This window comes from Martes martes (genome assembly GCF_963455335.1).
Source record: "Martes martes genome assembly, chromosome: 9".
NCBI classification, from domain to species: Eukaryota; Metazoa; Chordata; class Mammalia; order Carnivora; family Mustelidae; genus Martes; species Martes martes.
In genome coordinates, this window is record NC_137896.1 from 20,204,518 (window position 1) to 20,221,776 (window position 17,259).

A 17,259-nucleotide genomic window follows, 5' to 3' on the forward strand; every position below is an offset into this window, starting at 1 on the left:
AAAATTATGGATTTTTAAATTTTTATTTATAAATAATTGAAAATAAATTAGTAAATTGTATAATTATAGATGAAACTGATGTTTATAGTTATGTAATTATAAACAAATTGTTATTTAATTTTTAAAAAGATTCATCCCACTACAAGCTCCTTCAACACAAGTAGGCTGTAATTTATCCATAATAACTGCTATATAACTTGCATGAAGTTCAGAATTTATAGTGTGCCTTAAATTTATAGTGTACCTTAAATACTTAAAAGTAATTCAACAATTCAATTACTTAATTTAATAGTCCTATTCTAAATGTATTTAAACTGTTCAAAGCCCTTTGACTCAATTACCTTATGGCTAGAAATTATATCTTAATAACCAGTATACAGACTTTCTATAAAGTATTCATATAAACAGTATTTTTAAAGAACATAAACATCTGAACAATGAAATTATTGTATAAATTGTAACTTCATTTATCTAACAAAAAACTACAAAAGCATTAAAAGTATCTCAAGATTTAATAACAGAAAAGGTACATGTAATTAATGGGATAAGAATCAAATTAAAAAAGCAGGTAATACTACATAGAATAATCTCAAACTTTTTTTATAAAGAGAAATGGAAAAAATACATTAAAATGTTAACACTGAGGGCACCTGGGTGGCTCAGTGGGTTAAGCCTCTGCCTTCAGTTCAGGTCATGATCCCAGGGTCCTGAGATCGAGCCCCACATTGGACTCTCTGCTCAGCAGGGAGCCGGCTTCCCCGCCCCCTCCCCCCCCCCCCCCCCCCCCCCGTCTCTCTGCCTGCCTCCCTGCCTACTTGTGATCTCTGTCAAATAAATAAATAAATAAAAATGTTAACACTGGTTATCTGTAAATCATGGACAGTTTCCCCCATATCTTCCAAGTTTTCTATTTTTTTTTCCAAGTTTTCTATTTTAAAAATGTATTGGTTTTGTGGTGCCTGGGGGCTCAATAATTGACCATCTGCCTTCGGCTCAGGTCATGATCCCAGGGTCCTGGGATCAAGCCCCACATCGGGCTCCCAGCTCAGTGGGAAGCCTGCTTCTCCCTCTCCCAATCCCCGTTTGTGTTCCCGCTCGTACTGTGTCTCTCTGTCAAATAAATAAAATCTTTTAAAAAAATAAAAAAATTATGTATTGGTTTTATAATCAAGATAAAAAGTATTTATTTTTTTGGAGCAGAAATTAGTTGATTTATTTAACATGATACAGGTGTTATTTAGATGACTTTTTTTCTAAAAATTTTTGTTTTTTCATTTATTTACTTTTTCCATTTAAATTCAATTAAGTATTATTTGAAACTAGATTTATAATTTTGACATTCACTAAGATATAAAATAATCAAATGGGTATTCTAAAACCTCTACTTCTTACTTTAAATAATGATGAAGATAAAAACATAAACATTTCATAAACTCAGAAAAAGACCAGTCTACCATCTGATACATAATGCTACCTATAAGTTATTTGTTCCTGCCTTCACACTGCCTCTCCCCGCATGGAATCTAAATCAGATCAAGTCTCTAGATCTAATTGCCAGTTGACAGGAAACACAGATGACAGAGAAACATATTAACACAACTAGAACATCATCAGAAAAATTCAGAATGTGGAAACACTCTAAGACAAACAACCCAGCTTCTTCAACAAAAACCACAAAGAACTAAAAAACGAGAGAGTAGGAACCTATAGCTTAAGAAAGGCTTAAGAAACATGTCAATTAAATGCAATATGTGAACCTTGTTTGTTTTGATTCAATGGAATCAACCACAAACAAACAAACAAACAAAACCCAATAAAAACAAACAAACAAAAGAAAACCGGAGGCATTCAAGGGAAATCTAAACATTGAATGGCTAATGATATTAAAGAACTGTTAATTTTTTTAGGTACGATAATGGTACTGTGATTATGTTTTAAAAAGAATCCTCATCTTTTAGAGTTACATATTTAAATATGTAGAATTAGGGGTGCCTGGTGGCTCAATCAGTTAAGCATCTAGCTTCAACTCAGGTCTTGATTCCGGAGTCCTGGGATCAAGCCCCACATCAGGCTCCCTGCTCAGCAGGGAGTCTGCTTCTCCCTCTGCCCCTCACCCTTCTCTTGTGCTCTCTCACTCTTGTTCAAATAAATAAATAAATAAATAAATAAAATCTTTAGGGAAAAAATATGTAGAACTGAAATGAAGAAACAAGTCCAAAAAAAAAAAAGCCTAAAGTTTACTCACATTACATATAAATGGTAAAAAAAATAAAATTAATATAACAAACTACCTACTTTCGTTATAATATAGCACATTATAGTATGGTCTCATTTCTGTAAAATTATGTATAAATATACATAATAGCATTTCTAAAGAACTTAATTTTTTTATACCTTTCTATGGTTTTTTAGAAAATAATAATCATGGTATTTTAGTAATCAGATAAGAATGGGATTTTGGCAAGGGAGGCAGGGTGCAAAATTTATCTGCTTCTCCATACTTGCTTAATCTGAAAGGTTTTAAGTTTGCCAGGCAGTAGTCAAACTGTATATCCATTTTTAAAAAGTGGCTTGAGAGCGCCTGGGTGGCTCAGTCGGTTAGGCATCTGCCTTCAGCTCAGGTCATGATCCCACTGGGATCGAGTCCCACATCAGGCTTTTTCTGCCCAGTGAGGAGTCTATTTCTCCCTTTACCCTCCCCTACTGCTTGTGATCTCTTTCTCTCACTCTCTCAAATAAATAAAAAACCTTAAAAATAAAAAAGAAATAAAAAGTGGCTTGATTCTGTACCTAAAATGCAAGTAATAACAGACACAGGATACGGACTTTTCAGAACATATTCCATGAATCCCAGGAAGACATGGAACTAGGAGAAAGCTGCCTTAGACCAGGTGGATGAAGGAAGGCAAGTCAATGATGGTAACCTACCTTGAAGTGAGTGCACAGGTGACTTTGCTCCACTGCTCCACCACTGCGGGGTGGTGTCTCCAGTTCGCCACCATCTCCTTGGCTGTTTTCCAATAAGGTGGTGTTGGAAAGCACCGAGTACAAGCTAGTAACCAAACCTCAAAGAGAACACCAATCAACTTCTCTGCTAGATTCTCAGCAATGCCACCTTACCAACAAAAAGAAAACATCTTTGGCATACTTATTTAAAAAAAACAAAACAAAACAAACTTTAATTCACTGATTTGGGATAAGTGGTCAAAAAAATCAAAATAATTGCAATGTTAAGTTCTGACTTTCAAATAGCCACTTAATAAGTAAGAATGAGAAACTATTCTTAGGAGGGCCTATGAAGAAAATCATGACGACATCAACCAATTATCATTTATAAAGTTTTCAAGTTGCCCTGCTCAGTTCTTATCAAAGATCTTTATCTTCCAGCAAGTGGGACAGACACAGAGGAGAAGGGGAAGGACGGATGTTTATGATGTGTGGTACTGGGTCAGTTTCTGTGCTGACTAGTTTATGCACATGACCTCATATATTTTGCACATTAATTCTGCAAGACAGAGACTTATATCTTTTATAAATTATCAATTAAACACATTTTGAAGAAGAGAAAACTTAAACGAGAAAATTTAAGTAACCTCTCCAAGTTTACACAGTCAGTAAGTAAAGGAATCAGAGCAAATACCCAGGTCTTTCTACCTCAAAACTTTGTTGTAAAACTTACAGGTGTTTGAAAGCTACCCTTTGGGGAGAGGGAGACAAAGAAGGGAGCAAAAGGACCGGTGCTGCGCAGGACAGAGCCTCAACCATGAAAACAGACCTGTTCCTCCACTCTGAGCCCTGGAACTAGGAGAAAAGTAGTGGTCTATACTCTGCATAGCTCCACAAGGCAAACTTGGGAGTAGTAGGAAAAGTTATAAGGATGCATATTTCAAATGAGCACAAATGAAGTTTCAACAATAATGAGCCCCAGAAGGGGAGAAACTGCCTGTGCTGAGTTGCTGAGATTCCTAGCATGGAGACTGTGTACCAAAGAGCTAATGAATCAATGACTGCCTAGCTATCATCATAACAGACAAGGTATTCCTACTATGGACTCATTTTCAACAGTGGAATTCTGATTTCTTTTAGATACTTTCCTGGACACTGCCTTTGTGCAAGTTTGCAAGTGCACACTTGCATATGACTACACAGATAATAGGCAACAAGGGAACCTAGAACCAGAATATCAACTTACAGTTTGTATATACTATGCTGTAACATACACTATGCTGTAACATAGCAGGGCCTCTAAAATACAATCTGAAGGCATAAAACTGGAGGCCTCTTAATGACAAGGTATGAGTGGCATATTGTCATACCTCCAAATAGAACCATTAAGATTTTGCAGGTTTCATTTGCTGAACAAAATATCTTCTGCCGCTAATCAAGTTGTTAATGTCTACTTTGATAACTACTTTGCAATCAAGTGTAATACTTACAGGTTCTACTTCAGTTAGCTGTTTCTTATATAGCCTCTATCCTAATAGACTGAACAACCTACTGTTCCTATCATTATCAAATACTCATTCATGCACCGAATCTCTCCTACATTAGCAAAATCATCACTGAAAGTAAAATAACTTTATGTTGTGCCTATGAGGGCCTCCATTCTAAGACCTGTTAACCTCAGTTTGTCCAATGTCATCCCAAATTGTAAATCCCTACAGTCTACTACTGAGTGAGTTTAAAGTGAACTGTATCCAGAGCTTGGAAATAAATTAGAAAAAACATAAACAGACCTTGAACAGTTGGCGGGGCTAGAAGTATGTCATTAATCTGCAGAAGAAACAACAGTAAGACTTCCCATGTTTCTCGTGCCATGATGGATGACTCACGGGCCAGTTTCTGAATGGCTCTCAGGACCTGTAAGCATAGTCGGATCTGACTGGAGCCCTGTTCCTGTCTGAAGAAGACAGATACATCACTGACAAGCCTTGAGGAGAGAAAGCAAAGGCTTGAGGACAGGCAACTTATGGACACAGCAAGCAATGGTCCAATGACACTCCCTAAGAGCATCAGAAGGCAGGACAAGGCACAGCCTCTTCAATTCAAAGCTATTTTGCCACCATAGTTTGGCTCTCTGGGATCTCAACCCACCATTCCTATGAGAGCTTGAAAAGCTCCCGGGCAGGGGGGAATAGTAGAATGTAAGTTTCACCTCTGGATTTTCTAAGTCTAAAATGTACCTGACAACGTAACAGGCACACCATTTTCTCCTGAGTGAATGAGTAAATACCCACAGCCCCTTCTGTTGCTCACACTGAAGCACAATGCCCTTTGTATTCTTTTAAAAAATTTTTAAACACACATTCACGAGAATTTAGAATGTGAATTCTTGGTGTTCACAGTCCCTTTGAGGCTAATGTCTGCTAGAGAAGAGCCTACAGACCCAAGGGAATATCCTCACAGGTCCCTGAAACTGATGAGATATGGAGGCAACTGCCTCAGAAGTGAGCACCCTGTTACTGCTGTTCTAATAAAAAAGGCACCTTAACCTAAGATGGGGGTTCCAATGGTTCCTAAGATACTCCAGAAAAAAAGTTTTAAAACTCTCTTTAGTTTATAGGACCATTTTTTCTCAAGAGAACAAAACAGATCAAAGTACTGGGGCTAGAGTTGAAGACAGAGGTCCAAGCCCCAGCCCCTTATCCCTACTTTGCAAAGCAGACCACCTGAGAATTTTGAGAATAGTAGGAAATTCAATGCATAAATGAGTGGTGAGTTGGCCTCCTGACTTACTATGTGAAACCTAGTAACTAACAGTACTGAAATAAATCTTGACAATTTCTATATTATGACTTATATCACAAAGAGCTGATAAAAAATCCAGAAAATGAAACAATTGGACTTACCACTCCCGCCCCAACCTGAGGATAGAAGATTCTCAGATTCTGGGCTATGGCCCAGAAAACCAGACACATACCTTAAAGTTACAAATGACACCACTAAGTTTTTCCTAAAGAAGTCCTACCTCTCACCTAGGAAAGACCAAGATCCCCAAAGAGCAGGGAGATGTCCTACATTCAGCTAGAGGTGAATCCAGTACATGCGAAGCCATGAGGCTCAAGTTTGTGTCTGCGGCACTGGCTACTTGAAGAACAGTACAAAACTGTATAATAGCCCCAAATCTCATCTAGTCATACAAGAAGTCCAGAATAAGAAATAAGAATAGCTCTGGGGTTGACACTCTGCCAAGCTAGTGATAAGACTCCAAGCTAGTAATCTAGGCCTACCCACTATTTCCAGGTACCTGTCCACTGGTACAAAAGGAAACATCTGCTCTGTAGGTAACTGTAGCCTCACAAAGAAGACCTAAATTCAGGAACAGTGTTCAAGTTTCTAAAGCTAAGAGAAACAAGATCATCTTTACTTCATTTACTTCATTTTACATCATTTTTGCTTAAAAATAAGCAGAAAGGTCTAAACACGATTTTCCTTTCCCCCCAACATTTTCTTTTTTTTTAAGATTTTTTTTTTTTTTTAAATTTATTTACTGGACAGCAGAGATCACGAGTAGGCAGAGAGGCAGGCAGAGAGAGGAGGAAGCAGGCTCCCTGCGGAGCAGAGAGTCCGATGTGGGGCTCGATCTCAGGGCTCTGGGATCATGACCTGAGCCGAAGGCAGAGGCTTTAACCCACTGAGCCAGCCAGGCACCCCTCCCCCCAATATTTTCAAAAAGAACTTGTGATCGTCAGAAAAACTGTTCTCAGAACAAGAGCCGGTGAACTATAGCCCATGGGTCAAATCTGGTCTGCCATCTGATTTTGTTGAAGTTGTCCTGGAATACTGCCATGTTCATTCATTTACACATTTTCTGTGGCTACTTTCTCTACATCAGCAGAGCTGAGTAATTAGAACAGACACCACATAGTCCACAAAGCCTAAAATATTTACTATCTGGCTCTTTATCAAAAAAGTTTATCAACCACTGCTTTAGAAGAGTATTACATTTTTTAAACTACAACATATTTGAGTAATGAAAACCCTAATCAATTTTAAAAGATGATACACTCGGGGCGCCTGGGTGGCTCAGTGGGTTAAAGCCTCTGCCTTCAGCTCAGGTCATGATCCCAGGGTCCTGGGATTGAGCCCCATATCGGGCTCTCTGCTCAGCAGGAAGCCTGCTTCCCCCTCTCTCTCTGCCTGCTTCTCTGCCTACTTGTGATCTCTGTCAAATAAATAAATAAAATCTTTTAAAAACAAATAAATAAAAGGTGATTCACTCTTCACTCTATTATGCAAATAAACAAAAGAGATCAAACTGATAGGCAAAAAGAGAAAGGTTACCCCCACTGACTTAACTCTAGCAAAGTGGTAACAAGTTTCTTCTATTTTGAGTGTTACTTTTTATAAAAACAACTAAGTAAGCTTGAGGACAATTTTGTGATCTGAATTTAAAATAAAACAAAACAAAACAAAACAAAAACTGATACTTCCAAAAAAGGGAGAGAAGATCATAACTCCCAATATTTAGCACTGAAAATATTCAGCTCCCTAAGACACTATTGGCCAGGAGAACTCTAGGACTCCGTCCAATATCCTCTCTGAAGAATGCACACACACTCTTGAGAAAAAAAGTTAATGAACAAGGTACTCATGTTCTCAAAAGGGAAAAAAAGCAAAAGCCCAATTAACTCAAATGCCATTGCTATTTTTCATCAATACAAATGAATTGAGGACAGACAGGTGGTAAGAGAGCAAACAGGAAAGAAACACAGTGACAATACTACTCATCAGACTGTCCCATGCCCAAGGAAAAAGGCCAGCAAATTAGTCTTCTACATGGAACGACAAAAGCATTAAAACTATTACACCATTTTAGAAGAGTCTGCTTAGACAAAAATAATATGCTAATCACTGTCAACTACTTCCTGTTACTACTCCTATTTGAAATCAATAAATACAAGCAACAAATATTTAACTCACACCTCTAATAATGTAAGTACTGCACCAGGTACTGTGGAAGCCCCAAATATGTAAAACCTAGTTCTTGCCTTCAAGCTGGTTAGCTGGGAAAATGAGACACACACATATTAAAAGATAAACAATAAAATAGTGAAGACATAAAAGAGTGACACAGGAAGTACCACACTGGTTCAGAAAAAGGTATGATCACTGTGGGGCTGGATGGTCAAGCAAGGTTTCTGTTTTTTTTTTTTTTTTTTAAGATTTTATTTATTTATTTGACAGAGAGAGATCACAAGTAGGCAGAGAGGCAGGCAGAGAGAAGTGGAGGGAGAAGCAGGCTCCCCACCGAGCAGAGAGCCCGACGCGGGACTTGATCCCAGGACCCTGAGATCATGACCTGAGCTGAGGGCAGCGGCTTAACTCACTGAGCCACAGGCGCCCAAGGCTTCTGTTTATAAGGCAGGACTTAAGATGAACCAACAAGAATGAGATGTGGACAACTAGGAGAGGGAGAAGAGGAAGAAGATGACAAAAGGGCAGAAGAAGATGAGGAAGATCATTAAGGAGTCTTAAGGGAATGTTTAATTTATGAGTCTGACCAATGAGCAGGGCTCACGCAGAATTAGCAGTAGATAATCTGCCTAGGTTATAGCCAGCATTTCACAAAAGGCAAGGAGTTTATACTCGATCCTACACATCACAGTTCTCAATGAGTTTTGGTTTTTTTTTTAATTCAAATTTTACAAAGTAAACTTCCTTCTAAAACTCTTAAAAAACATTTTTTTTTGGGTGGGCACTTACGTGGCTCAGTCAGTTAAACATCTACCTTCAGATCAGGTCATGATCCCGGGGTCCTGGAATCCAGCCCTGAGTTGGGCTTCCTGTTCAGTGTGGAGGGAGTCTGCCTGTCCCTCTCCCTCCAGCCCTCCCCCGACTCGTGCTCTCTCTCGCTCGCTCACTCACTAATAAATAAATAAAGTTTTAAAAAATGATAATTTTTAAAGTAAACTCTACACCACTTGTAGGGCTCAAACTCACAACCCTGAAATGAAGAGTTGCATGCTCTACCAACTGAGCCAGCCAGGAGCCTCCAAAGTAATCTTCCTTCTAAATTTAAAAGGTTAAAAATTTATAGAGTGGTTTTGGATGATTCAAAGTCTCTCACCATCTGATAAAGAAAAAGCTGTAATAAGAACTTTTCCAAGGACGCCTGGGTGGCTCAGTTGGTTGAGCGGCTGCCTTCAGCTCAGGTCATGATCCCAGCGTGCTGGGATCGAGTCCCAGATCAGGCTCCTTGCTCCGCAGGGAGCCTGCTTCTCTCTCTGTCTCTGCCAGCCACTCTGCCTGTGCTCGCGCGCTCTCCCTCTCTCTCTGACAAATAAACAAATAAAAATATCTTAAAAAAAAAAAAAAAAGAACTTTTCCAAAAGGAAGCAAGCCCCTTTGCCTCTTTCAAAGACATTAAAAAACAGCTAAAGACAGGTTTTTCTTAAAGGAAATCCTCATGAATGGATAAGAAACTAATTAATGCTTTCTTCTCCACTATTTTCTATATTTCCCAAACTCTTTACAATGACATATGATCTTTTAGAATTGGAAAAAAAAATTTTTTTAAGATTATTTATTTATATGAAAAAAAAAGATTATTTATTTATTTGAGACAGAGAGTGCAAGAGGGGGAGAGCACAAGCAGGGGAAAGGGAGAAACAGACTCCATAGTGGGCAGCCCAGCATGGGGCTTGATCCCAGGACCCTGAGATCATGACCTGAGCTGAAGGCTGTCACTTAACTGACTGAGGCACCCAAGTGCCCCTGGAAAAAAAATTTTAAGCCCAAATAAGGTACATATCCCATATTATGATATTTAAGGTCATCGTCTCAGAAGATAGGAGAAAAAAAAATCAGTAACAAACTGCTAACAAAATCTTTTGGTCTACTACAAATTTGCCCATAATAACTTCAAGTCTGCTTACTTCAATGTCTTCTTTCTCTCATAGGAAAGATTCATTTTAAGGTAGAAGGTTTAGTTGCCTTTAGCTTAAGTGGAGAAAAAAATTATGATAGGCAAAAGTATGTTTTTTGAAAGGAGGGGAAAGGGGTCATAACATTTTAATATCTAACAGCTATCAGCTCTTTGAAACGAAACCAAAAGCCTTTAATGAACATACACTTGTTAAAAACACTTAGTAAACATGCTATAAGCCCATCTCTCTCATCATTCATATTAATACATTCTTTGAACAGTAATGAAAGTTACTTTTCAAAAGACTAACAATGAAATCAGTTCCTACTTATATAAAATAGTAACATTTATGAGTATTTTATTATGATCCTGATAACAGACCAGACAGACAGGTATAGCTTACCTTGGTACAAAAAGATTTTGCAGGTGTTTTAATATACTTTGAACATATAGATTAGGCTCTTTAATAACTGGCAACGGAATAGAATCTTTCGGCAATACTAAAGCCATAATCCAATCTGTATATACATCAACACAATATTTTACAGTCTCTCCATCCAGTGGAAGGGTCAGTCCATAGCAAATTACTTCCATAGTCCATTTCACCTAAACAAAAGAAAATATACATACAGCACTATCACACATCTCTACTATATTTCAGTAGACTGATTTAAAATATTGACCTCTTTTATTACCAGAAACCTCTCAAGTGGTATATCCATCTCAACTTTGTATCATCAGATTTATTTTCAAGAATGCACTTTCCATGGAAAAAATATATTCAGACAACATTTCCTAAGCAAAATATTTAAGAAAAAAATAATTTATTTCTAAATATTAAACCCATGTTGGCTATTACCCTTTAGATATTGTTTGTTATGTGAAATAAAAAGCAATTATGGGCCATCTTGATTTTCTCTAGAGACTGGAGGCACAGAAACACAGAAAATTTTAGCTTTATTTCTCCTTTTAATTTGTATATAGGTATGTGTGTCATTTAGGAAATCATATATATAAATTCAATCATATCCATTTCTAGATTATGCAACATTAACAAGCAACCAGGAAAGAATACAACCTGCTCAACTCTTATTCTGTGACTTTTTCTGCCAAAGAAAATAATTAACATGGGAAGGTAAGAACACACACAAGTGAGAAGGGACTTAAGCTGGTAAGATCTTAACAAGGCACTTAGCTGCACTAAATGAGTGCCAGACCCTTGACCCATGTGCATCACATCATAGAGGCTGAGGGAACTTGTCTAAGCGACTACCAAACCACTGCCCACAGTCATGAAGAATGAATATGATATAAGCAGAAAGGGAAATAGCATAATAGCATAATCTGCAAGAGAGGATGAAACAATATTCCAGATTCTGTAGACTGGAAAGTTTCAGTGAATTCCAGACAAAACTGTGGGACAAATTACTAAGCAGATGATCAGTGAGCACTTATACAACGGAAGCATGATCACTGGGAATCAGCCTACTCAAAAAGAACAAGTCATGCCAGTCAAGCTTCATTCCTTTACTAACAAGGTTACTATGAAGGCAGTGGACAATTGCATAACCCTGGCAATTTACAAAGCAATTTTCATAAATATCATCTAACCATCAAAATAACCCTGTGTGAGAGATTAAATTATCCTCACTTTATAGATAAGAAAACTGATCCTTAGGAAGATTAAGCAGTTTGGCCCAAGTCACTGGTTTGGAAACGGTAAAACTGAAAACTTGGACCCTAATCTTCCGGCTAGACATCTGAAGCTACTCCCACCATATCCTATCAATAGTCTTGCCTGGCTAAGGGGGACCAGGAAATGTGGTCAGATGCAGGATATTCTTTTGACAAGATGGAGACCTATGGCCCAGAGGAAGGTAAAATGGCTGCATTTTAAGTTGTTGAAATACAAGATGAGAGAACACAGTGGGTTAATGCACCAAGACCATTTTGAAGAAGGTGCCCAGTGGCATGCCAAAGGGCCTGCCGAGATTTTTACTTAGGAAAAGAGAGAAAAACAGACTATAGGCTAACCATCTGTAGCTATCACAAAGCTAAAATGGATAGCTAACTTGTTATATAGAAATTCAGGATTCAAAAAGACTTCAACAGTTTAAAACAAAAGTTGAATCTAACAAGATAAATACAGGTAGAGAAAAATTTAAGCTCAAAAACAACCGCAACGACTAAGGGTAAAATCATGTTAACAGCAATATAACATAGACAATAAATACAGTATTATCTACAACAGTGATAAACTTTAAAGGCTCTAACACCACAGTGAAGCTGTGACAAATATAGGAGGGTAGGAGGAACTGAACCACGCATAAGAAGGGATTTTAAAAGGGACTGCAAGTCTGTAATTGTCAGATGAAACGACAAAGGAGAAAACATCTCTGGTGATACCTTCATAATAGTTCAGTTGTGTAATTCTAGAGGACAGTGGATTCAAGGACTATTCTCTCGTATCTTTTTAAGGGTGAGGACGGACAACAAACAAGGGCTGCACCAGAGCACCTCTATCCACTCATGTGCCATCTCTTCCCAGGAGAAGATTACAGACCCACCAAGAGGAGAGTGCACCAGGGCAAGCGCTGGTCCTCAGGGTAAGTCTCTGCTAAGGTACTCTGAAGAGAGAAAAACGCTCCTCAGACTGAGGGGCTTCATCCTCCAGCAACCCATGGCCTGCAGAGGGCAAATAAACTGCCTTTAGAGCTGTAAGATTTGGTCTTGTATCCAGTCTTCTATCTAGATTAAATCTAATCTCTCCTTCATCAGAAAGAAATAAAAAAGTAACGGGGAGAAAAAGTGGGTCTGGAAAATAAACTAACCCAAAGTCTGAAGGTTGTATAAACTTCCTCAAGCACAGAGACAAAGTTCTAATTCCGTATCTTAGCCAGACATCACACTAGCAAGTTCCTGTATCCCTCCATTTTCAGGGTCCCTTCATGACCTAACCCTTAAAACTTCACTTCAGCCCAGTCACTTGAACTCAAGAATAGAGGACCACCTCCAGGCCGAGCCACTCTAAGAGCTCTTATCTTTAGAGACAGCAAACACAACCCCCATTCCAACCACTTGGGCTCACAGCCATACGGGCTTAGCTGCTCTGCAGCACCCTTAAACCTGAGAGATAGGTAAGGGTAGGCAGACATGGAGACACAGGGGGGCCTCAAGTTCAGTGTGTATGTGTAGCCTGAAAACTTGACACATGACAGGCCTTCAGTTAGAGGCCATATGGGAGGAGCAGTGAAGACCTTCCAAACACACGTCTGAATAAAAATCTGAAGACTGGGCCCAGAGCTTAAGAGAAAGGGCCTGACACTTAAGCCTCTGTCTTGGGTACACAGCTCAAGTGGAGAATTGGGCCTGGCTAGTAAGGGGCTAGCAGCACAACAGTACAACCTATTCCTTGACCCCCATGAACTCTCAGCCCCAACCCTCAGCCCAAAGGTCAAAATTAAGTAAGTTGCACTGTATTGGACAGAAACCCATTAAAAGGACAATGCCAAATAAATTCTTCAGTAACAAAATTCTGTTTTCACACAGTAGAATGAAATGAAGAAACACTTACTTCTTTGTCAGTTTTTAACAAACTCTCACTACCAGCCACTGAAGGGGTACCTAAGGCCTGCCCAAGGGGATGGACCACTGCATTTGCCACCTCTCGCCCAACGCTCTCTGGATAGCTGTGCAGCACACTCGTGTGGCCCTGATCATTCTGAATCACCAAATGCAGTGACCTCCACTCAGAGTACATCGTGCCGCTAAAGGACTATCCAAATGGCACCTGAAAAGACAAAAAAAATTTCTGTTAAATTACACTGTTGTAAATTAATAGAAATCAATAAAACACAGATTTGCCCTACATGGTAAGATAAAGCAGCTACAAACACACTACCAAGCAGACAGAAAAAAAACACATCTACATGTTTTGAAAATGTCCTGAAACAGCCTCACAGCAAGATCAGGTAGGAAGGCAGACCCTTCCTACCTGTCTGAGCACCTCCCCAAAAGAGCCTCAGAAACCCTGGAGCAGAACTGGGACAGATACCACTGTGCAGGGGGATAAAATGATCTGACCTGGTTCTCATAACAAGAGGGAGACCTCCTCATTCTATGTTCCAGGAGAGAAAAAGATACAGAATGAAGTGCCCTAACTAGAAAGGAAGACAAAGGAAAGAGTTTACTCCAAGATCTAGATTTTTCAGTCAATAATATCCAAGTACCTATTACATGCTAGAAACATACCCCTGCAATTTCCCACTGATGTCCTCAAATTAAACATAAAATTCTTTGTGAATATTTCATTCCCTGCAGGAGTGACACACAAATTTCTAGTAATGGAACACCCGGAAGTCATAGTGTTCTTCAGAAAATATATTAAGAGCTCGACTCACTGAGCATTTACTACATGCCACTCATGCAATCACCAAAACAGCTCAATGAACAGGGGTGCCTGGGTGGCTCAGTCACCCGGGCATCCCTCAGCTCTTAGTTTCAGCTCGGGTCGTGGGATAGGGCCCCACATGAGGCTCCACACTCAGCAGGGAGTCCGCTTGTGATTCTCTCTCTCCTTCTCCGTCTGCCCCTCGCCACACTTGTGTGGGGGGGGGGGCTGTGGGGGGGTTGTGGGTGTGTGGGTGCATATGCACATGCTCTCTCTCTCCCTAAAGATAAAATATATCTTGGAAAAAAACCAACTCAATGAATATTAATGAATATTATCTCTATTTCACAGATGAAAAAGCTGAGACAGGGAGAGGTTTGCTGCTTACCTGAGGCTTCAGAGCTGTAACATGGTGGGGCTGGGTTTCAATCCCTATCTGTTGGGTTCTGGGGACCATTCTCTTGACCATGGCATGTACTACCTTCTCCCTATCCTATACATTCTCTGTGCATGTACTGCTTCTCCCTGTGCTGTATAGTCTCATGAAATAATCTCTATCATGAAAACGAAAAACTTTCAGCCACAGAAAACATAGCTGTATGAATGCAATGTAAATGTTACAATCATAAACATGAAAAGAATCAAGGATGGCTAAGCTCTTTCCAATTAATCTCTGCTAACTTCCAACTTCTACTTGTTCTGAAATCTGTATGCCCAGCCAGCAGAGTTTAAGCAAAATACATGGGTACACTTAATCTTTAAAAAGTTCTATCCTTTAAGCTAATTTTCCTTCATACTGGGCAAGACTAGCATTGTTCAATTTTATCTTTAAAAACCTCATTCCAGCTCAACAAGTATCAGTATTTTCCATGAGGACATGGCATTTGAGAATTACAGGCCTGAAGAACGAAGATGAAACTCCTTAGCATGAAAGTCAAAGTCATTCACAGACTGGTCCCAAACTACCTTTCTTTCTCATTTCCATACAGAGGAACCCACCATGTTCCCTTCCCCTCTTTCATACCTCCTACCCCCAACCCTCCTCAATCTTCTCAGCTTCTCTGGGAATCTGATGGACTCTGGGCCCTGTACCTTTCCATACCCTCTGAGATATGATGTCCTCCTCTGGACGAAAAGGCCCTGAAAATGGGAAGGCAAGAGAGCTGTATCAGCATCAAACAAGGTACCTACCATCTGAAGGAAGGGTGGATTCGACTACTAAGATTAGCTCAGTTTCCTTGGGTTTATAAGGAATTCCCCCAAGGATATTCTGGTGCCCTGCCCACTCCTCCCAAAATAATGGAAGGGGAAAAAGGGAAAGTTCTGATAGGGAGGTGTCCCTATCAGATGACAACTTATATTCCTATCCCATACATTTTTTCTCACCTCTTGTAGTCAACATACATACAAGTACATATACATGCAGTGTATACACAGTATAATATACATATAAATGCTAGACATAGTCTCTTACGTAAATGCACAAGAATATTACACCACAAGGACTTTTATTTCAGTGTAGTTTTTTTACCTTTTTCATTTTATTTGGCTTCATGACCTATCCAAATAGTTCACTTCACTAGACAATCCATGTTAACAACCTAATGTTTCCTCTTGTGTTTGCTCTACCCTAACTCAATCATATTAAAATAATTTTTCATACTTGCATAGATAGGCATTGTACACTTCTCTGTATCTTTTTTTTTCCCCATTCAACAATGCCTCATGAACATCCTTCCAACTAATACATTCTTTTTAATGACTGTGTAACATTCCACGACATGGGTGTGGTATAACTTATTCAACCAGTCTCCCAACATGTGTATTTACTTCATTTCCCACTTTTTTATCACCAGGAAATGATGCAATAAACATACTTATTCATATAAACACTGGCCTTTTAATTTCTATGGGACAAGTTCCCAAGAATGTAACTATTGGATCAAAGGGCATTTGTTTTTAAATTTAATGAGTCTTGCCAGATTGCTTCCCAAAAAAAAGCTGTAACAACTTCCATCTACATTTGGAATGGATGAAAGCCCTTCCCTCTTCTCACTCTCCATCTCCTGCCAGGAATTGCTTGCTTTTTTTCTTTCTTTCTTAGCCAATTGGATAGGTATGAGGTGAAATTTCATTGTTCTAGTCACATATTTTTTTTTTTAAGATTTTATTTTTTTATTTGACAGAGATCACAAGTAGGCAGAGAGGCAGGCAGAGAGAGAGGGGGAAGCAGAGAGCCCCGATGTGTGGCTTCCCAGGACCCTGGGATCATGACCTGAGCCGAAGGCAAAGGCTTTAACCCACTGAGCCACCCAGGCGCCTCCTGGACACATATTTAAATTCTGTAGCTTGAGTCTGGCTTGGGTGGTTTCTGCCTCCCGTCTCCTCTGTCAGTGTTTTTCAAACTGTGGGTCATGAAATAAATGTAATGGGTAACACTTTTGTTTTTAACTACCTGGAATAAGATATACAATAAAGGCATCAGATATAATAAAGCCAATATTCTGTGAAACTTATTTCACTTTTCATAAATGCATATTTCTGGGTCACAGTATAAAATACATTTATTATAGGACTAGGTCCAAAAGTGTGAAAACGTAACCCTAAAGTGTATATGTAGTCTCTTCCTGCAAAACAACTGCTATTTCTTCACACTTAAGTTTTATATTCATCTGAATTTACTTCCGTAAATGGTATAGGAAAGGTGCAATTTATTTTCTTATAAATGTACAGTCAGTTGTGCCATCATCATCTATTAAAAATACATCCTTTCCCACCAAACTGAAACACCAATTTGTCATATACTAAATCCTCATTTATATAGGAATCTACTTATGAATCTGTTCTATTCAACTATTTATCTATCTCTATGCCAATGCCATAATGATTTAAATTCAGTGGCTTTATAGAATGTCTTAAGATCTGAAAAAGAAGCCCCCCAACCTCCCCTATTCTTTTTCAAAACTTTATTGACTGTTCTCAGACCAAATTATTATATATG

The 17,259-nt window shown here is 38.9% G+C and overlaps 1 protein-coding gene across 2 annotated transcripts in view; it reads right to left on the reverse strand.

The window, feature by feature from the left end:
- The window catches only part of RALGAPB (Ral GTPase activating protein non-catalytic subunit beta), a gene marked incomplete at its 5' end in the record, with an annotated part of 67,092 nt that extends 53,464 nt beyond the window's left edge, over positions 1-13,628 (reverse strand). For both annotated transcript variants that reach the window (XM_080814518.1, XM_080814517.1), the window contains 4 exons: positions 2,929-3,115; positions 4,737-4,900; positions 10,272-10,474; positions 13,443-13,628. In XM_080814518.1, coding sequence (XP_080670644.1) covers positions 2,929-3,115; positions 4,737-4,900; positions 10,272-10,474; positions 13,443-13,628 — 740 coding nt within the window. The remainder of the gene's footprint in view (positions 1-2,928; positions 3,116-4,736; positions 4,901-10,271; positions 10,475-13,442) is intronic.
- Positions 13,629-17,259: the final 3,631 nt, after the last annotated feature.